This window comes from Lissotriton vulgaris, chromosome 5, assembly GCF_964263255.1.
Source record: "Lissotriton vulgaris chromosome 5, aLisVul1.2, whole genome shotgun sequence".
NCBI classification, from domain to species: Eukaryota; Metazoa; Chordata; class Amphibia; order Caudata; family Salamandridae; genus Lissotriton; species Lissotriton vulgaris.
In genome coordinates this window covers 877323041-877336315 of record NC_141693.1, presented here as the reverse complement: position 1 = coordinate 877336315, position 13275 = coordinate 877323041, and the positions used below count along the sequence as shown (strand labels likewise).

Sequence of the window (13275 nt, the reverse complement as noted above, 5' to 3'; positions counted from 1 at the left end):
CAGTGGTCTGTGAGAACTTTGTAGTGATTCTTGATGAATCAGATAATATCTTTATTAAGGCCGAACAACTTGCAGAATAATCGCAGCACAACACAGAGCATCAGGAATGAGTGCAGTTTCAGAGAGTGCATCACAAGTCATCCAAAATTATTACGTCAGCATACAACTTTATATTTTCGAACATGAAGCATACTAGTCGCACCTGGAACTTACTGGGGCAGGGGACTTACTTTTGTCATACACATGTAGTAACAGAAAATCTTAAAATAAAATGAAGAAAAGTGAGGTGGTTTTGAGAGGGGTGTGAAGGAGGAGATGGTTGGGGGGGACAGAGGGGAAAAGCAGCTTACGAGGTATATTGTAATGCAGGTAGTAGGATACGATTGAGTGGGGGCAGGGAAGAAGAATATGGAGGGTGAGGGAGCAGCAAAAATGTTAACACACTGCGTAGATGACAGGCACTGTCATTATGCATTTTTAGGTTTCGGCTGCAAAAAAGTTGCGCAAGCAGCTTTTGCGCAGGAGAAATCTTTTGAGTTACAGTATGTGGCTCTGGAATACGCCCTCTGTTTCATTGGCTAGCTCCATAAATGGAGGCTAGCCATTGGAACAGAGAGGCGTCCGTCATGGCCGGACCAGATTCGGGGGCGTTCCCGAGAATTTTTGGCTTTTGGCTACGTCATGCTACGTCAGCCAAAAGCCGGGAACGCCCCCGAATCTGTTCCGGCCGGGCCGGGCTTGCTGCTGTCCTGCCTTCCTCCGTGTCCCTCCTCCCGCCGTCCCCTCTCCCGCTCTCCCCCCTCCCGCTCTGTGTGGTCCTGCCTTCCTCCGTGTCCCCCCTCCGGCGTCTGAAGGTCCCCAGATGTCTTCAGAAAACCAGACTGAGGCCACCTAAAAACCTCCCTGTCAAGCAGAAAATACCAGTTTTAGTAATGCGCTGCAGGGCGCTCTAATGGCGCCTGGAGGCGCTATGTTTGTCCAATATAAAACAATGCAAGAAATACATTTAGCAAGCGTCTGGGTGAGTAGCAGAGACTCTCAATTATTTAGCAAACTTCACTATAATTAGACACCTTTTCGTTGTTTTAATTGAATATTTTCATATATAGTTGTGCTTTGTAAATGCTGTCCTGGCGCTGATCAGCACACCTCCCTCTAACGTGGTGGCGAAGAAATAAAATCAGGTGTGCACCGCACTGCAGGGGGTGAGGCCACCACGCGCCACGGCTCAAATTGTGCTTGGCAGGAAGTATTTGGGGATCGCTCTGGTGAACAAGGGAGCTCTTGCGGTTGTGTCCGAGGGTCGGCTGTCGAGGTGGACACACTCCCCTCGTTGCAGTTATCGCGGGGAATTCCCGTCTCGGGGGCGATGCCATTCCTGGATGCTGAAGCAGAGCCTTGGGTCTAGTTGTCAGAAAGTGGTGGGGCGGAGACGGAAGGGAGGGCACGGGTGGAGCTCGTATGAAAGTGGAGCAACATCTAAATACAAGGATCCTTAGGAGCGTGGTGGAGCTCAGGGGCCAGCGAGGATGGGTCCCCTGGAGACGGGTGATTCAGACCCAGGGGGGGTGAGGAGTGGGCAGGAGCGCTAGGCCAGGTCATCCAGTGGCGTAGTAGGGGTACCCTGGTCCCTCGTGCAAGAAAGGGAAATAAATGACTCGGGCCGCTGGATGGGTGAAAACTACAGAAACAACGATTCTCTCGGCCCCAGCCCCCCTGCACCTGCCGCACTATTGACAGGTTAGCCCCTGGGGTCACTGCGGGATCAAGCACACGGGCGAGGGGGGCAGAAGCACACAAACTTCAACAAGTTTCACCGTGTGAGTTGGCAGCTCTCCGGGAGCACTGGGCCGCTATACCTTGGTGAAGGAGCCTCAGGCTGGTTCATCAGGGTCGGGTGGAGCTTTCGGGCAGGAGCCACAGGCCTCATCGCGGGATGAGGCTCGAGGAGGGTACGGGAAAGCAGCACTAGGCCGCGTGGCCATTATGGGATGGGCCTTAGGCTGGGGCTTCAGTGGACGGGACAGCCTTGAAGTGGGGCGGGTTCTTCCTGGTCTTAGACCTGTGGCGATTAAAATCAGACATTGAAATAATCATGCCTCACTTCAGCAACAAGAGCCGTCCAATCCTCGGTACCTGTGAACATAGCGCCGAGAGCTGGGGTGACACGGGTCCACGCACATAGCGCTAAGCAGAAGAGTGGACTTGGCAAAGAAGGCGCTTGGCACGGTCCAGGGAGCATCAGAATGGGCATTGTGAGGTGGAAGTTTATAAGGAGGGTGCAGGTCACTCGCTGTGGCGCTATGCAGCGGCCCTGGCAACATGAAAGGGAGCGGGGGCTGGGTATATTGCGCCCTATGTGGGAAGGCGCTGGGCATCAGGGGGCTGTATGTGGAGGGTGCTTGGCGTGTAAGGCCTTACAGCGGTCTGTGCACACATGGGTACAACACAGACACCACGGGCCGCAGGTGCTATCTAAAGAGGGCGCTGGGCACTCCCCGGATACCGCGGGGTGCGAGTGCTGAGGCAGAACATGGGGGTTACTTGTACGTTGGCGCACACATACCAAGAGAGGGAACTGTGAAAAGAGGTGGGTGCTTTGCGTGAGGTTGCTGAAAATACCCTAACGGCCAACGGGCGACCTCGAATTTGGGAAACCGAGTTCAAGTCTCGGCAGGGACACCCAACATTCTGTGATTCTGGACAAATCACTAAATCTCCCCGTGCCTACCAAAAATGAATGTGTCCACCTGTAACGCAACTGGTGCTCGAGTTAAGTGCTCCCAAACCTTCGGTCAAGTTCGCGCTATATAAAACTCCGTAAAAAAAAAAAAAGTACTGTGGAGGGCAACAGGCTCTGGGCACGTGGCAAGTTCGACTTAATGCGGAAGGGTCCTAGCCAAACACATGAGGTGCCCAGTACGGTAGCACAGATTGGTAAATAAGGTCCCACCTGGATGCTATGCATAAAGTGTACCAGGCACACTGGCAGCAATGTGCACACAAGCTGCTTGGCACACATGTGGAGTGTGCGTAAGTCGCAGTGAGCATACGAGGTGTACTGAGAAAGAGGGGGCTAGGTATCGGTAGTAGACACAAGGTAACGTTAGCGCTTGGCATCGCTAGCACAAGGCACCACTAGACGGCGCTTGACGTAGGGGGCACAAGAGAATCCTATCTAGAGGTTGGCATCAGTGGGCACAAGGGAACACAGTCTAGAGACAGTGCGTGGCATCGGTGGGCAAAAGGGAACGCTATTCAGAGACAGCGTTTGGCATCGGTGGGCACAAGGGAACCCAATCTAAAGACAGCGCTTGGCATCGGTAAGCACAAGAGGATACTATTTAGCGCTTGGCATCGGTAGGACCAAGGGAATTCTATCTAGGGCTTGGCATCGGTAGGCACAATAGTATTCTATCTAGTGGCAGCGCTTGGCACCAGTAGGCACATGAGGACATCATCTAGCGCTTGGCATCGGTGGGCACTTACCCTGTGTGGACTTCCTGGCTCCGGTCGACGCCCGCCCCTTGCTGCTTCTCTCGGGCTGGAATGCAGTGTGAAGTCACGACTCCTCGCATGCCTGTTGAACTCGTATTTCCCACACTGCGCCCCCTCCCCGCATTTTACCTAGAGATTGCCCCTCCCCGGGCTGCCTCCTCCTCCCCCCTTGTAGTGCACCATTTATTACCGTTTCATATGCATATATGAGCTCAAAGAAAACGATGTCTGTTGATGTCACCCGGGGCCACTTGGCACCCTCTCAGGTGCGGTTTTAATTGAAGATCTGGTTTGTATTATGCCAGCCTGTCTCTATTACCAGAGTGTCCTCGCCCGACCTCTATTTAGTAGGTGGGTGGTTGGTACTTCAGGTCACTCTGTTGTATAAGGCTGCATGTTAGGGTTGTATTGCTGCAACTGCAACCCAAGTTATGTTTGTTAAGGAAGCTTGCTCTGTAACTTTTCTTGCACCGCAACGCTTTTGTTGTACATGCAGGTGTGTGCTGGAAGGTTGCAGTTCTGTGGAGCTATTGTTCTGTGTGAAGAAAGTGTGCAGTGCTGCTGACCCGACCTGCACTGTGTGTGCAAGTGCAGTGTGCAGCGCTGCAGGCCGGACCTGCACTGTGTGTGCAAGTGTAGTGTGCAGCGCTGCTGGCCTTACCTGCACTGTGTGTGCAAGTGTAGTGTGCAGCGCTGCAGGCCCGACCTGCACTGTGTGTGCAAGTGAAGTGTGCAGCGCTGCCGGCCTTACCTGCACTGAGTGTGTAAGTGTGGTGTGCAGCGCTGCTGGCCTTACCTGCACTGTGTGTGACCTTATCTGCACCCTGTGTGCGAGGGAAGCGTGCAGTGCTAAAGACCTTATCTGCACTCTGTGTGCGAGGGGAGCGTGCAAGTGTGTGTAAGGCGCTTGCATGGCTGCGCTCATGCTTTACCCCTGCCACGTAGGTGTGGAACAACGCCTGGTGTGTTGCTGCTCCTCCTGTTATAATGAATGTGTCCACCTGTAACGCAACTGGTGCTCGAGTTAAGTGCTCCCAAACTTTCGGTCAAGTTTGCGCTATATAAAACTCCGTAAAAAAAAAAAAAGTACTGTGGAGGGCAACAGGCTCTGGGCACTTGGCAAGTTCGACTTAATACGGAAGGGTCCTAGCCAAACACATGAGGTGCCCAGTAGGGTAGCACAGATTGGTAAATAAGGTCCCACCTGGATGCTATGCATAAAGTGTACCAGGCAGCAATGTGCACACAAGCTGCTTGGCACACATGTGGAGTGTGTGTAAGTCGCAGTGAGCACACGAGGTGTACTGAGAAAGAGGGGGCTAGGTATCGGTAGTAGACACAAGGTAACGTTAGCGCTTGGCATCGCTAGCACAAGGCACCACTAGACGGCGCTTGAAGTAGGGGGCACAAGAGAATCCTATCTAGAGGTTGGCATCAGTGGGCACAAGGGAACACAGCATAGAGACAGTGCGTGGCATCGGTGTGCAAAAGGGAACGCTATTCAGAGACAGCGTTTGGCATCGGTGGGTACAAGGGAACCCAATCTAAAGACAGCGCTTGGCATCGGTAGGCACAAGAGGATACTATTTAGCGCTTGGCATCGGTAGGACCGAGGGAATTCTATCTAGAGCTTGGCATCGGTAGGCACAATAGTATTCTATCTAGTGGCAGCGCTTGGCACCGGTAGGCACATGAGGACATCATCTAGCGCTTGGCATAGGTGGGCACTTACCCTGTGTTGACTTCCTGACTCCGGTGGACGCCCGCCCCTTGCTGCTTCTCTCGGGCTGGAATGCAGTGTGAAGTCACGACTCCTCGCATGCCTGTTGAACTCGTATTTCCCACACTGCGCCCCCTTCCCGCATTTTATCTAGAGATTGCCCCTCCCCGGGCTGCCTCCTCCTCCCCCCTGGACCACCTTCCCACCTCGCCCTTCTTGCCTCCGCCCCTTCCCTCGACTCAGCACATCCCCGTTCCAGGCCCCTCACCCTCCGCCGAGACCTCCTGGCACGGGTCAGCCCAGCCTCAGCCCTGTGAGGGCACAGCCTATCATGGCGCTTCAGTTGTGCCCCTGGCACAAACCTCAGCTTTTAACCCTCCTCTAGTCCAATCCATCCATCTTTGATCCTCCATTTGACAAAGTAGGTTGATATTTGCGATGCAGAATTTACAGGCAAGTGGGTGGGTGTTGACCAGGATGCATTGCATCGCGTAATGCATTCTGGGACTTGTAGTGCACCATTTATTACCGTTTCATATGCATATATGAGCTCAAAGAAAACAATGTCTGTTGATGTCACTAGGGGCCACTTGGCACCCTCTCAGGTGCGGTTTTAATTGAAGATCTGGTTTGTATTATGCCAGCCTGTCTCTGTTACCAGAGTGTCCTCGCCCGACCTCTATTTAGTAGGTGGGTGGCTGGTACTTCAGGTCACTCTGTTGTATAAGGCTGCATGTTAGGGTTGTATTGCTGCAACTGCAACCCAAGTTATGTTTTTTAAGGAAGCTTGCTCTGTAACTTTTCTTGCACCGCAACGCTTTTGTTGTACATGCAGGTGTGTGCTGGAAGGTTGCAGTTCTGTGGAGCAATTGTTCTGTGTGAAGAAAGTGTGCAGTGCTGCTGACCCGACCTGCACTGTGTGTGCAAGTGCAGTGTGCAGCGCTGCAGGCCGGACTTGCACTGTGTGTGCAAGTGTAGTGTGCAGCGCCGCTGGCCTTACCTGCACTGTGTGTGCAAGTGTAGTGTGCAGCGCCGCTGGCCTTACCTGCACTGTGTGTGCAAGTGTAGTGTGCAGCGCCGCTGGCCTTAACTGCACTGTGTGTGCAAGTGCAGTGTGCAGCGCTGCAGGCCAGACCTGCACTGTGTGTGCAAGTGTAGTGTGCAGCGCTGCCGGCCTTACTTGCACTGAGTGTGTAAGTGTGGTGTGCAGCGCTGCTGGCCTTACCTGCACTGTGTGTGACCTTATCTGCACCCTGTGTGCGAGGGAAGCGTGCAGTGCTAAAGACCTTATCTGCACTCTGTGTGCGAGGGGAGCATGCAAATGTGTGTAAGGCGCTTGCATGGCTGCGCTCATGCTTTACCCCTGCCACGTACGTGTGGAACAACGCCTGTTGTGTTGCTGCTCCTCCTGTTATAAATGTCTTTCTTGTTACATAAATTCTGTTTTCATGAGAAGGATTAGTTTCTTTAGAAAACAAAGTATAATTTGAGGTATAACACTGCAGTAGGTGCTAGACACTCAGGCACAAGAACAAGCGTAATGTAGGCAAAGGTGGCACTTGTGCAAGTATCAAAGGTAAAAACATGAGAGGTAGCAAACCTTGTGTTACAAGGGCAAAGTGGTGTGAGCATGTTACAAAAGGGCACCAAACACAAGTACACAACGTTCACCATCATTGCACGCTCAACATACAGCATGCTTACAAGTAACAGCATTATATTTTCCACGGGTTCTTATTGTATATTGATCTACAGCAGCATGAATCATATCTTGGCATGACACAATAGGTGTCCTATTAGACCTCTAATATTAACACAATAGTTTGGAAAATTGAGGGCTGTGTGGGCTGAGAGAGCTGTGTGGGCTGAGAGAGCTGTTGGCAATGTAAATAACAATGCCATTTATTTATAAGTAAAAAAAAAAAAAAAAAAAATGTCATGAGCAATGCCAATAGCTCTAACTTTTCCAAAGGCGAAACCATTGCATTGTAAATGCTTGTTTGTAGTTTTATAAAGCGCAAATTCGACCTGAAGGTATTCAAAGGCTTTACATGAGCACCAGTTACATTACACACATTCACGATCCTTTTTTTAGGCATGGGGAGATCAAGCAGCTTACCCAGAATCACAGGATCTAGAGCCAACCCTAAGGCTCAAACCTATTTCCCCCGTTCCATAGTCAGCAGCTCTGATCGTCACGGTAAGGGTACTGGATGCTCCTGTACATCACAGCAGCTTCTATCACTGATATTTGATGTTGAAAAGCACCCCTAAATCTTAGCTCCTCACCCGAAGTTGTATGACAGTATTAAATCATTATACCAGTCCAAAGGATAACTACATTAAAGTCCAAGGAAAGACTCTCTGGCGTCTTGGTGAAGTGTAATGAGAAACGCAAGTGACAGTGAGTTTCTGGAGGAGGGGCGGTACAATGCAAGTAGGGAGTTGTTCTTTTTACTGCAAGCCAAGCTATTGGTGCTGTAAGTGCAGCTCAGTTAGGAAGAAAATATTTAATGATGCTTAAATATTGAAGTGAAGAGGTTCTGCAGAGCATGGGCTAACCCTAGTCTGACAGAACTTTACATAAACTATAAAGCCCAACTTGATTTAATCATCTTAGAATCCTCCTGTCGACCTAAGGAGAAAAGAATCCTTTTGCTTTAGAAAAAGGATTCTTATCTCCTTAGGCCGAGAAATTTGTGTAAAGTTGTAAAATAATCGGTTATTATACAGAAACTCATGTCTGAGATTTGACGTCGCTGGCACATCGGGTTTTTGCTTTTATAATAAACGAAATGCAAACATTTAGGGGCATTTGCTCAAGATGCATGGTTGAAAATGACGCTCTCTTTTACTGTTCATGACGTGCTAACAGTGGAAGGATAACATTAAATCAACAATTACTCTGTGCAAGCTCTATTGAACAGAGTAGCGCAGAAAGAGAACAAAGTGAAAGTGACGAGCTGACCAATGAGTAGCAAGCAAATAAGAGGTTCGATAAAGCCAACCAACTGCAAGTATTTGGAGGGCTAAAATCCCCTTTTTAGAGTTTTTTTTTCTTAAATAGATCGTCCCAAGCGACGGAGCGCATTCACTGACCATCGGCTTGACCTAAAAAGCACGCAAATAATAACACAAAAAAGCAACCAATTGATTGGGCCAAACCGCACTGCAAGTTATTGATATAGTTCACAATAGGCTTTTGCCTACCCAATAGTTAAAAACTGCCAATAGGCTAGACCTAAAAACCACTGGGAAAGCCAAAATGCAGGATCTGGCTTTTCCAGTGCTCGTTTCTGAAGCTTCCTCGGTCTCTAAAATATGTAGTGTCTCCCATGGGCTTCCTGATTGCTTGATGAAAAGGTGGCAATGAAGCACGCTGTTAAGTTGCCAAGTTCTCTGGCACTTGAAGTACTTCTCTGTGTCTATTCAATTTCTACTGTTAGCGATTAAATTGGGGAACACAACTCGGGTTACTTTTATAAACAACATATTTACAGCCTTCCGTGGCTGATCTGATCAAAAAACAAACAAAAACGTATTATACACAATACCGGATTCTACTGAAAAACGCAAAATAATCAGTGTACGATCTCAATATTTATAGTTACAACACAAAATAAATAAAGCAAAATGTGGTGCATGATCCAGTTGAAAAACGAACCTCTTGAAGTAGTCAAATTTTAACTGTTTGCAACTGACAGTATTCTGAAAATAAGTATTTAGCTTGGAATTCTAAAAATAAGGGAGTTCTTAAAAGCGCTGAATGGCGACCACATCGGCAATTCTAAAGGAATGAAATATAAAACGTACCAGCTGGATATCTGAATGACGGAAAGGCACCACAATACGCAAGTGGGAAGCATTCAGTCTACTACTGCTGGGGTTGGTCATGGGGGAGAGGGTGCAAAGACTATACATTCGTCGCATGTACAGTCCGTTTATATTTAAGTGGTATTCTCGGGTTATAATTTGACGCATTGTTGCAAAGGGAACCTATGGGATGCGAGTCTGAAACACAGCCAAAACAAACACGCCAATTTCATTTTAGAAAATGTAAACGTGGGCTCAAAAACTAAGCAAACTATTTGTAGCTGCCTGTGTCCGAATTGGCATAAAAGGTCCCACACACTGTGTGACTCCTTGGAGCCTTGTGAATCTCACAGTCTACCAGTAGGCACAATATGATCCACAACCCCGCACCCACTTTAGGCAGACCATGTGTGTAAGGATTAGAAAACTTTCAAATGCAAATGATCCACGTATAGAGAACTACGAGGAGTTACCCGTTCAACGTGCCAAACGCTTGGTATCATCATCCAAACCTCGCCCCTCCAACTGAGCAGCTATAAAGGGTAAACACGTGCCCACAGGGCTCAGTCAGTTATTACCTGGGCACCCGAGTCTTCCGATTCTGCCGATGGCTCGATCACAGTACCTCTCCTGGTGGCCACCATGTTTTACATTCGGCTCCTCCCACTAATGACGTTCTCTGGGAACGTGCGTCAGTATCAAGCTTTCTTCCTTGACGATATTCACACCACGCGGATCACCGTTCGCCGTCGACGTACAATATATCGTCATCACGCTGCAATCACGCACTTATTCTTGATATCAGTCACTGGCTTCATCAGTCTGTACTCCCGTGATGCCCGCTTCTGTGACCCGTGCCTATCCCTCAAGATGGACTGTCTGTTAGGGTGCTTGCGATCACAGTACCTCTCCTGGTGGCCACCATGTTTTACATTCGGCTCCTCCCACTAATGACGTTCTCTGGGAACGTGCGTCAGTATCAAGTTTCTTCCTTGACGATATTCACACCACGCGGATCCCCGTTCGCCGTCGACGTACAATATATCGTCATCACGCTGCAATCACGCATTTGATTCTTGATATCAGTCACTGGCTTCATCAGTCTGTACTGCCGTGATGCCCGCTTCTGTGACCCGTGCCTATCCCACAAGATGGACTGTCTGTTAGGGTGCTTGCTATCAGTCTTCGCTTTTTTTTATTTATTTTATTTAATACGTTTTCATATAGCGCGGACTTTACCCGAAGGTGTCAGAGCGCTTCACAATAGGAACAGTAGTGGAACATGGGAAAAATTGCAAGTCAGCATTTTACAAGAGCAAACGTTACGTTACATGAGGCAATAGTGACAATTGTGCATGTATCGAGAGCAAACAAAATACAAGAGGTAGCAAACGATACGTCACAAAAGAAAACAAGCATTTGCAATGCAATAGGTCTCGCCTTAGGAAAGTTGGAGCTATTGATATGGTAAATTACAATTTTTTTATTTATGTGTGTTTTTTTTAAATAACGTAATTAATAGCTTTGTCATTTACAATGCCAATAGTTATAACTTTCACAAATGTGACACCTATAGCATTGGTAATGCAACATGTTTTGTATTTACGTGACTTACATGTGTTGATATTACAAAAAAAAAGGCTTTTATTTCTTTTGAATAATTAATACTTAAAAGTGATTCTAATTTATAATGGCAATAGCTTAAACTTTTGTAAATAACTTTTGTGAACATTATGTTTAGTGTATTTTATTGTGACGAAAATCCAAGAACAGAAGTGAAATATTAACATCTTTTTGTGACATTTGTAATAAAGCTTGAAACATTGACAGAACATATTTGAACTAGTGATGCTGTGGTGGTGCTGAGTGATGCAGTGGTTGCGCTGAGTGATGCAGTGGTTGCGAGTGCACTGACAGCTGGTGGTGTGTGCCTGGCTAATGATGTGGTGGTGTCCCCGAGTGCTGTGGCGGTGTCCCCGAGTGCAGTGGTGGTGCCCCCAAGTGAAGTGGTGGTGCACCTGAGTGGTGTCCCAGAGTGATGTGGTGGTGTCCCAGAGTGATGTGTTGGTGGTGTCCCAGAGTGATGTGTTGGAGGTGTCCCAGAGTGATGTGTTGGAGGTGTCCCAGAGTGATGTGTTGGATTTGTCCCAGAGTGATGTGTTGGAGGTGTCCCAGAGTGATGTGTTGGTGGTGCCCCAGAGTGATGTGTTGGTGGTGTCCCAGAGTGATGTGTTGGTGGTGTCCCAGCGTGATGTGGTGGTGCCCCTGAGTGATGTGGTAGTGTCCCTGAGTTATGTGGTAATGTCCCTGAGTGATGTGGTGGTGCCCCTGAGTGATGTGGTAATGTCCCTGAGTTATGTGGTAATGTCCGTGAGTGATGTGGTAGTGTCCCTGAGTGATGTGGTTGTGTCCCTGAGTTATGTGGTAATGTCCCTGAGTGATGTGGTAATGTCCCTGAGTGATGTGGTGGTGCCCCTGAGTGATGTGGTGGTGTCCCTGAGTGATGTGGTAATGTCCCTGAGTTATGTGGTAATGTCCCTGAGTGATGTGGTGGTGTGCCTGAGTGATGTGGTGGTGTGGCCGAGTGATGTGGTGGTTTCCCAGAGTGATGTGGTGTTCCAGAGTGATGTGGTGGTTTCCCAGAGTGATGTGGTGGTGTCCCAGAGTGATGTGGTGGTGTTCCAGAGTGATGTGGTGGTGTTCCAGAGTGATGTGGTGGTGTTCCAGAGTGATGTGGTGGTGCCCCAGAGTGATGTGGTGGTGCCCCTGAGTGATGTGGTGGTATCCCGGAGTGATGTGGTGGTATCCCGGAGTGATGTGGCGGTGTCCCTGAGTGATGTGGCGGTGTCCCTGAGTGATGTGGCGGTGTCCCAGAGTGATGTGGTGGTGTCCCTGAGTGATGTGGTGGTATCCCGGAGTGATGTGGTGGTATCCCGGAGTGATGTGGCGGTGTCCCTGAGTGATGTGGCGGTGTCCCTGAGTGATGTGGCGGTGTCCCAGAGTGATGTGGCGGTGTCCCTGAGTGATGTGGTGGTGTCCCCGAGTGATGTGATGGCGCCCCCAAGTGATGTGGTGGTGCCCCCGAGTGAAGTGAATATATATCAGTGTTTAATAGTCTGTGTATGTGGATGTCAATGCATGCAATGGCCTGCTAGTGCGTGTATACCCGCACGTCAAAAGGGGACTATACACAGATGGCTAATTGTACAGCCCTGGGCGTGTGTGGATGGAAAATCATCACAGTGAAGATGTTTGTATGCAATCTAGGTGAGTAAGGTCACTGCCCCCTTTCCTGGCAGTGCTTCCTGCTGACGGACCACTGGTCCTACTCTCACCTTGCCCGGGCTCGGGCTTGGTGCCACGGTACCGGCCCTCGTACCTGGAGACCACCACCTGGAAGCTTTTGGTCCGCAGGTTCTCCAGCATCTCCTCGAAGCTCTTCACCAGCCGACCGTCCAGCGTGGCCTTGAACTGGGCGGGCTCGGGCCTGCTGGCCTCCGCAGTCACAGGGCTGGCCTCCGCAGTCACGGGGCGGCCCTCCCGCACCCAGTTCCGGAAGCCGCCGTTGAGCACCGACACCCGAAGGCCCGGAACATCCACCAGGCCCGCGGGGCGTAGAAGGAGCCCAAATGGTCGCCGTCGTAGACCACCACGTGCGTGCTGTTGCCCCCGCCCAGGCTGCCCACGTAGTCGCCGAACAGCTGCTCACCGGGCAGCATCACCTCGTAGATGTATTAAAGGCATGACAAAGTGGTTTGCTGACAGAAGCTGAGTCACTATAGTTGACAAAGGCCAAATTTAGAAACCTGCTCACTACTTTACCAAACTTGGAACACCAGTATACACACTTAATATGCAGCACTCCAGGCTGACCCTCGTGTGCCTTTAATTCACCACCGCAGCCCAGGAGTTTCTTCAAGTTCCCGCCGTGCCGCCGCGCTGCCTGCGACGACCCGGAAGCGGTTGGGCAGCCGGCCAATCGCAGCTCGGCCCCAATCGGAAGTCCCGCCCCCATCGCGGCGCGAGAGAGAAGCCACTGTCCGAGGAGCCCCGAGGGCTCCTGATCGAGTCCCGGTCCCGAGATGGGGGACCGGGTGAAGAGCGGCCAGGCGCATGAAGAAGGCGGGGCTCTCATGTGGTGAGAGAGCGCCGCAAAGCGCAACCGCCGCCTGAGAGGCACGCCGAGCACCGCCAGAACAGGTGAGTGTGTTGAGGAGGAGGAGGGGTGAGTGGGGGTGGGGTGT

At 50.1% G+C, this 13275-nt stretch overlaps 1 protein-coding gene across 1 annotated transcript in view; it reads right to left on the bottom strand.

The window, feature by feature from the left end:
* DNTTIP2 (deoxynucleotidyltransferase terminal interacting protein 2) overlaps window positions 1-9980 on the bottom strand; it is a 228946-nt gene extending 218966 nt beyond the window's left edge. The window contains exon 1 of the mRNA XM_086922456.1: window positions 9610-9980. Within this exon, the coding sequence (XP_086778582.1) occupies window positions 9610-9675 (66 nt within the window). The 5' untranslated portion in view covers window positions 9676-9980. The remainder of the gene's footprint in view (window positions 1-9609) is intronic.
* Window positions 9981-13275: the final 3295 nt, after the last annotated feature.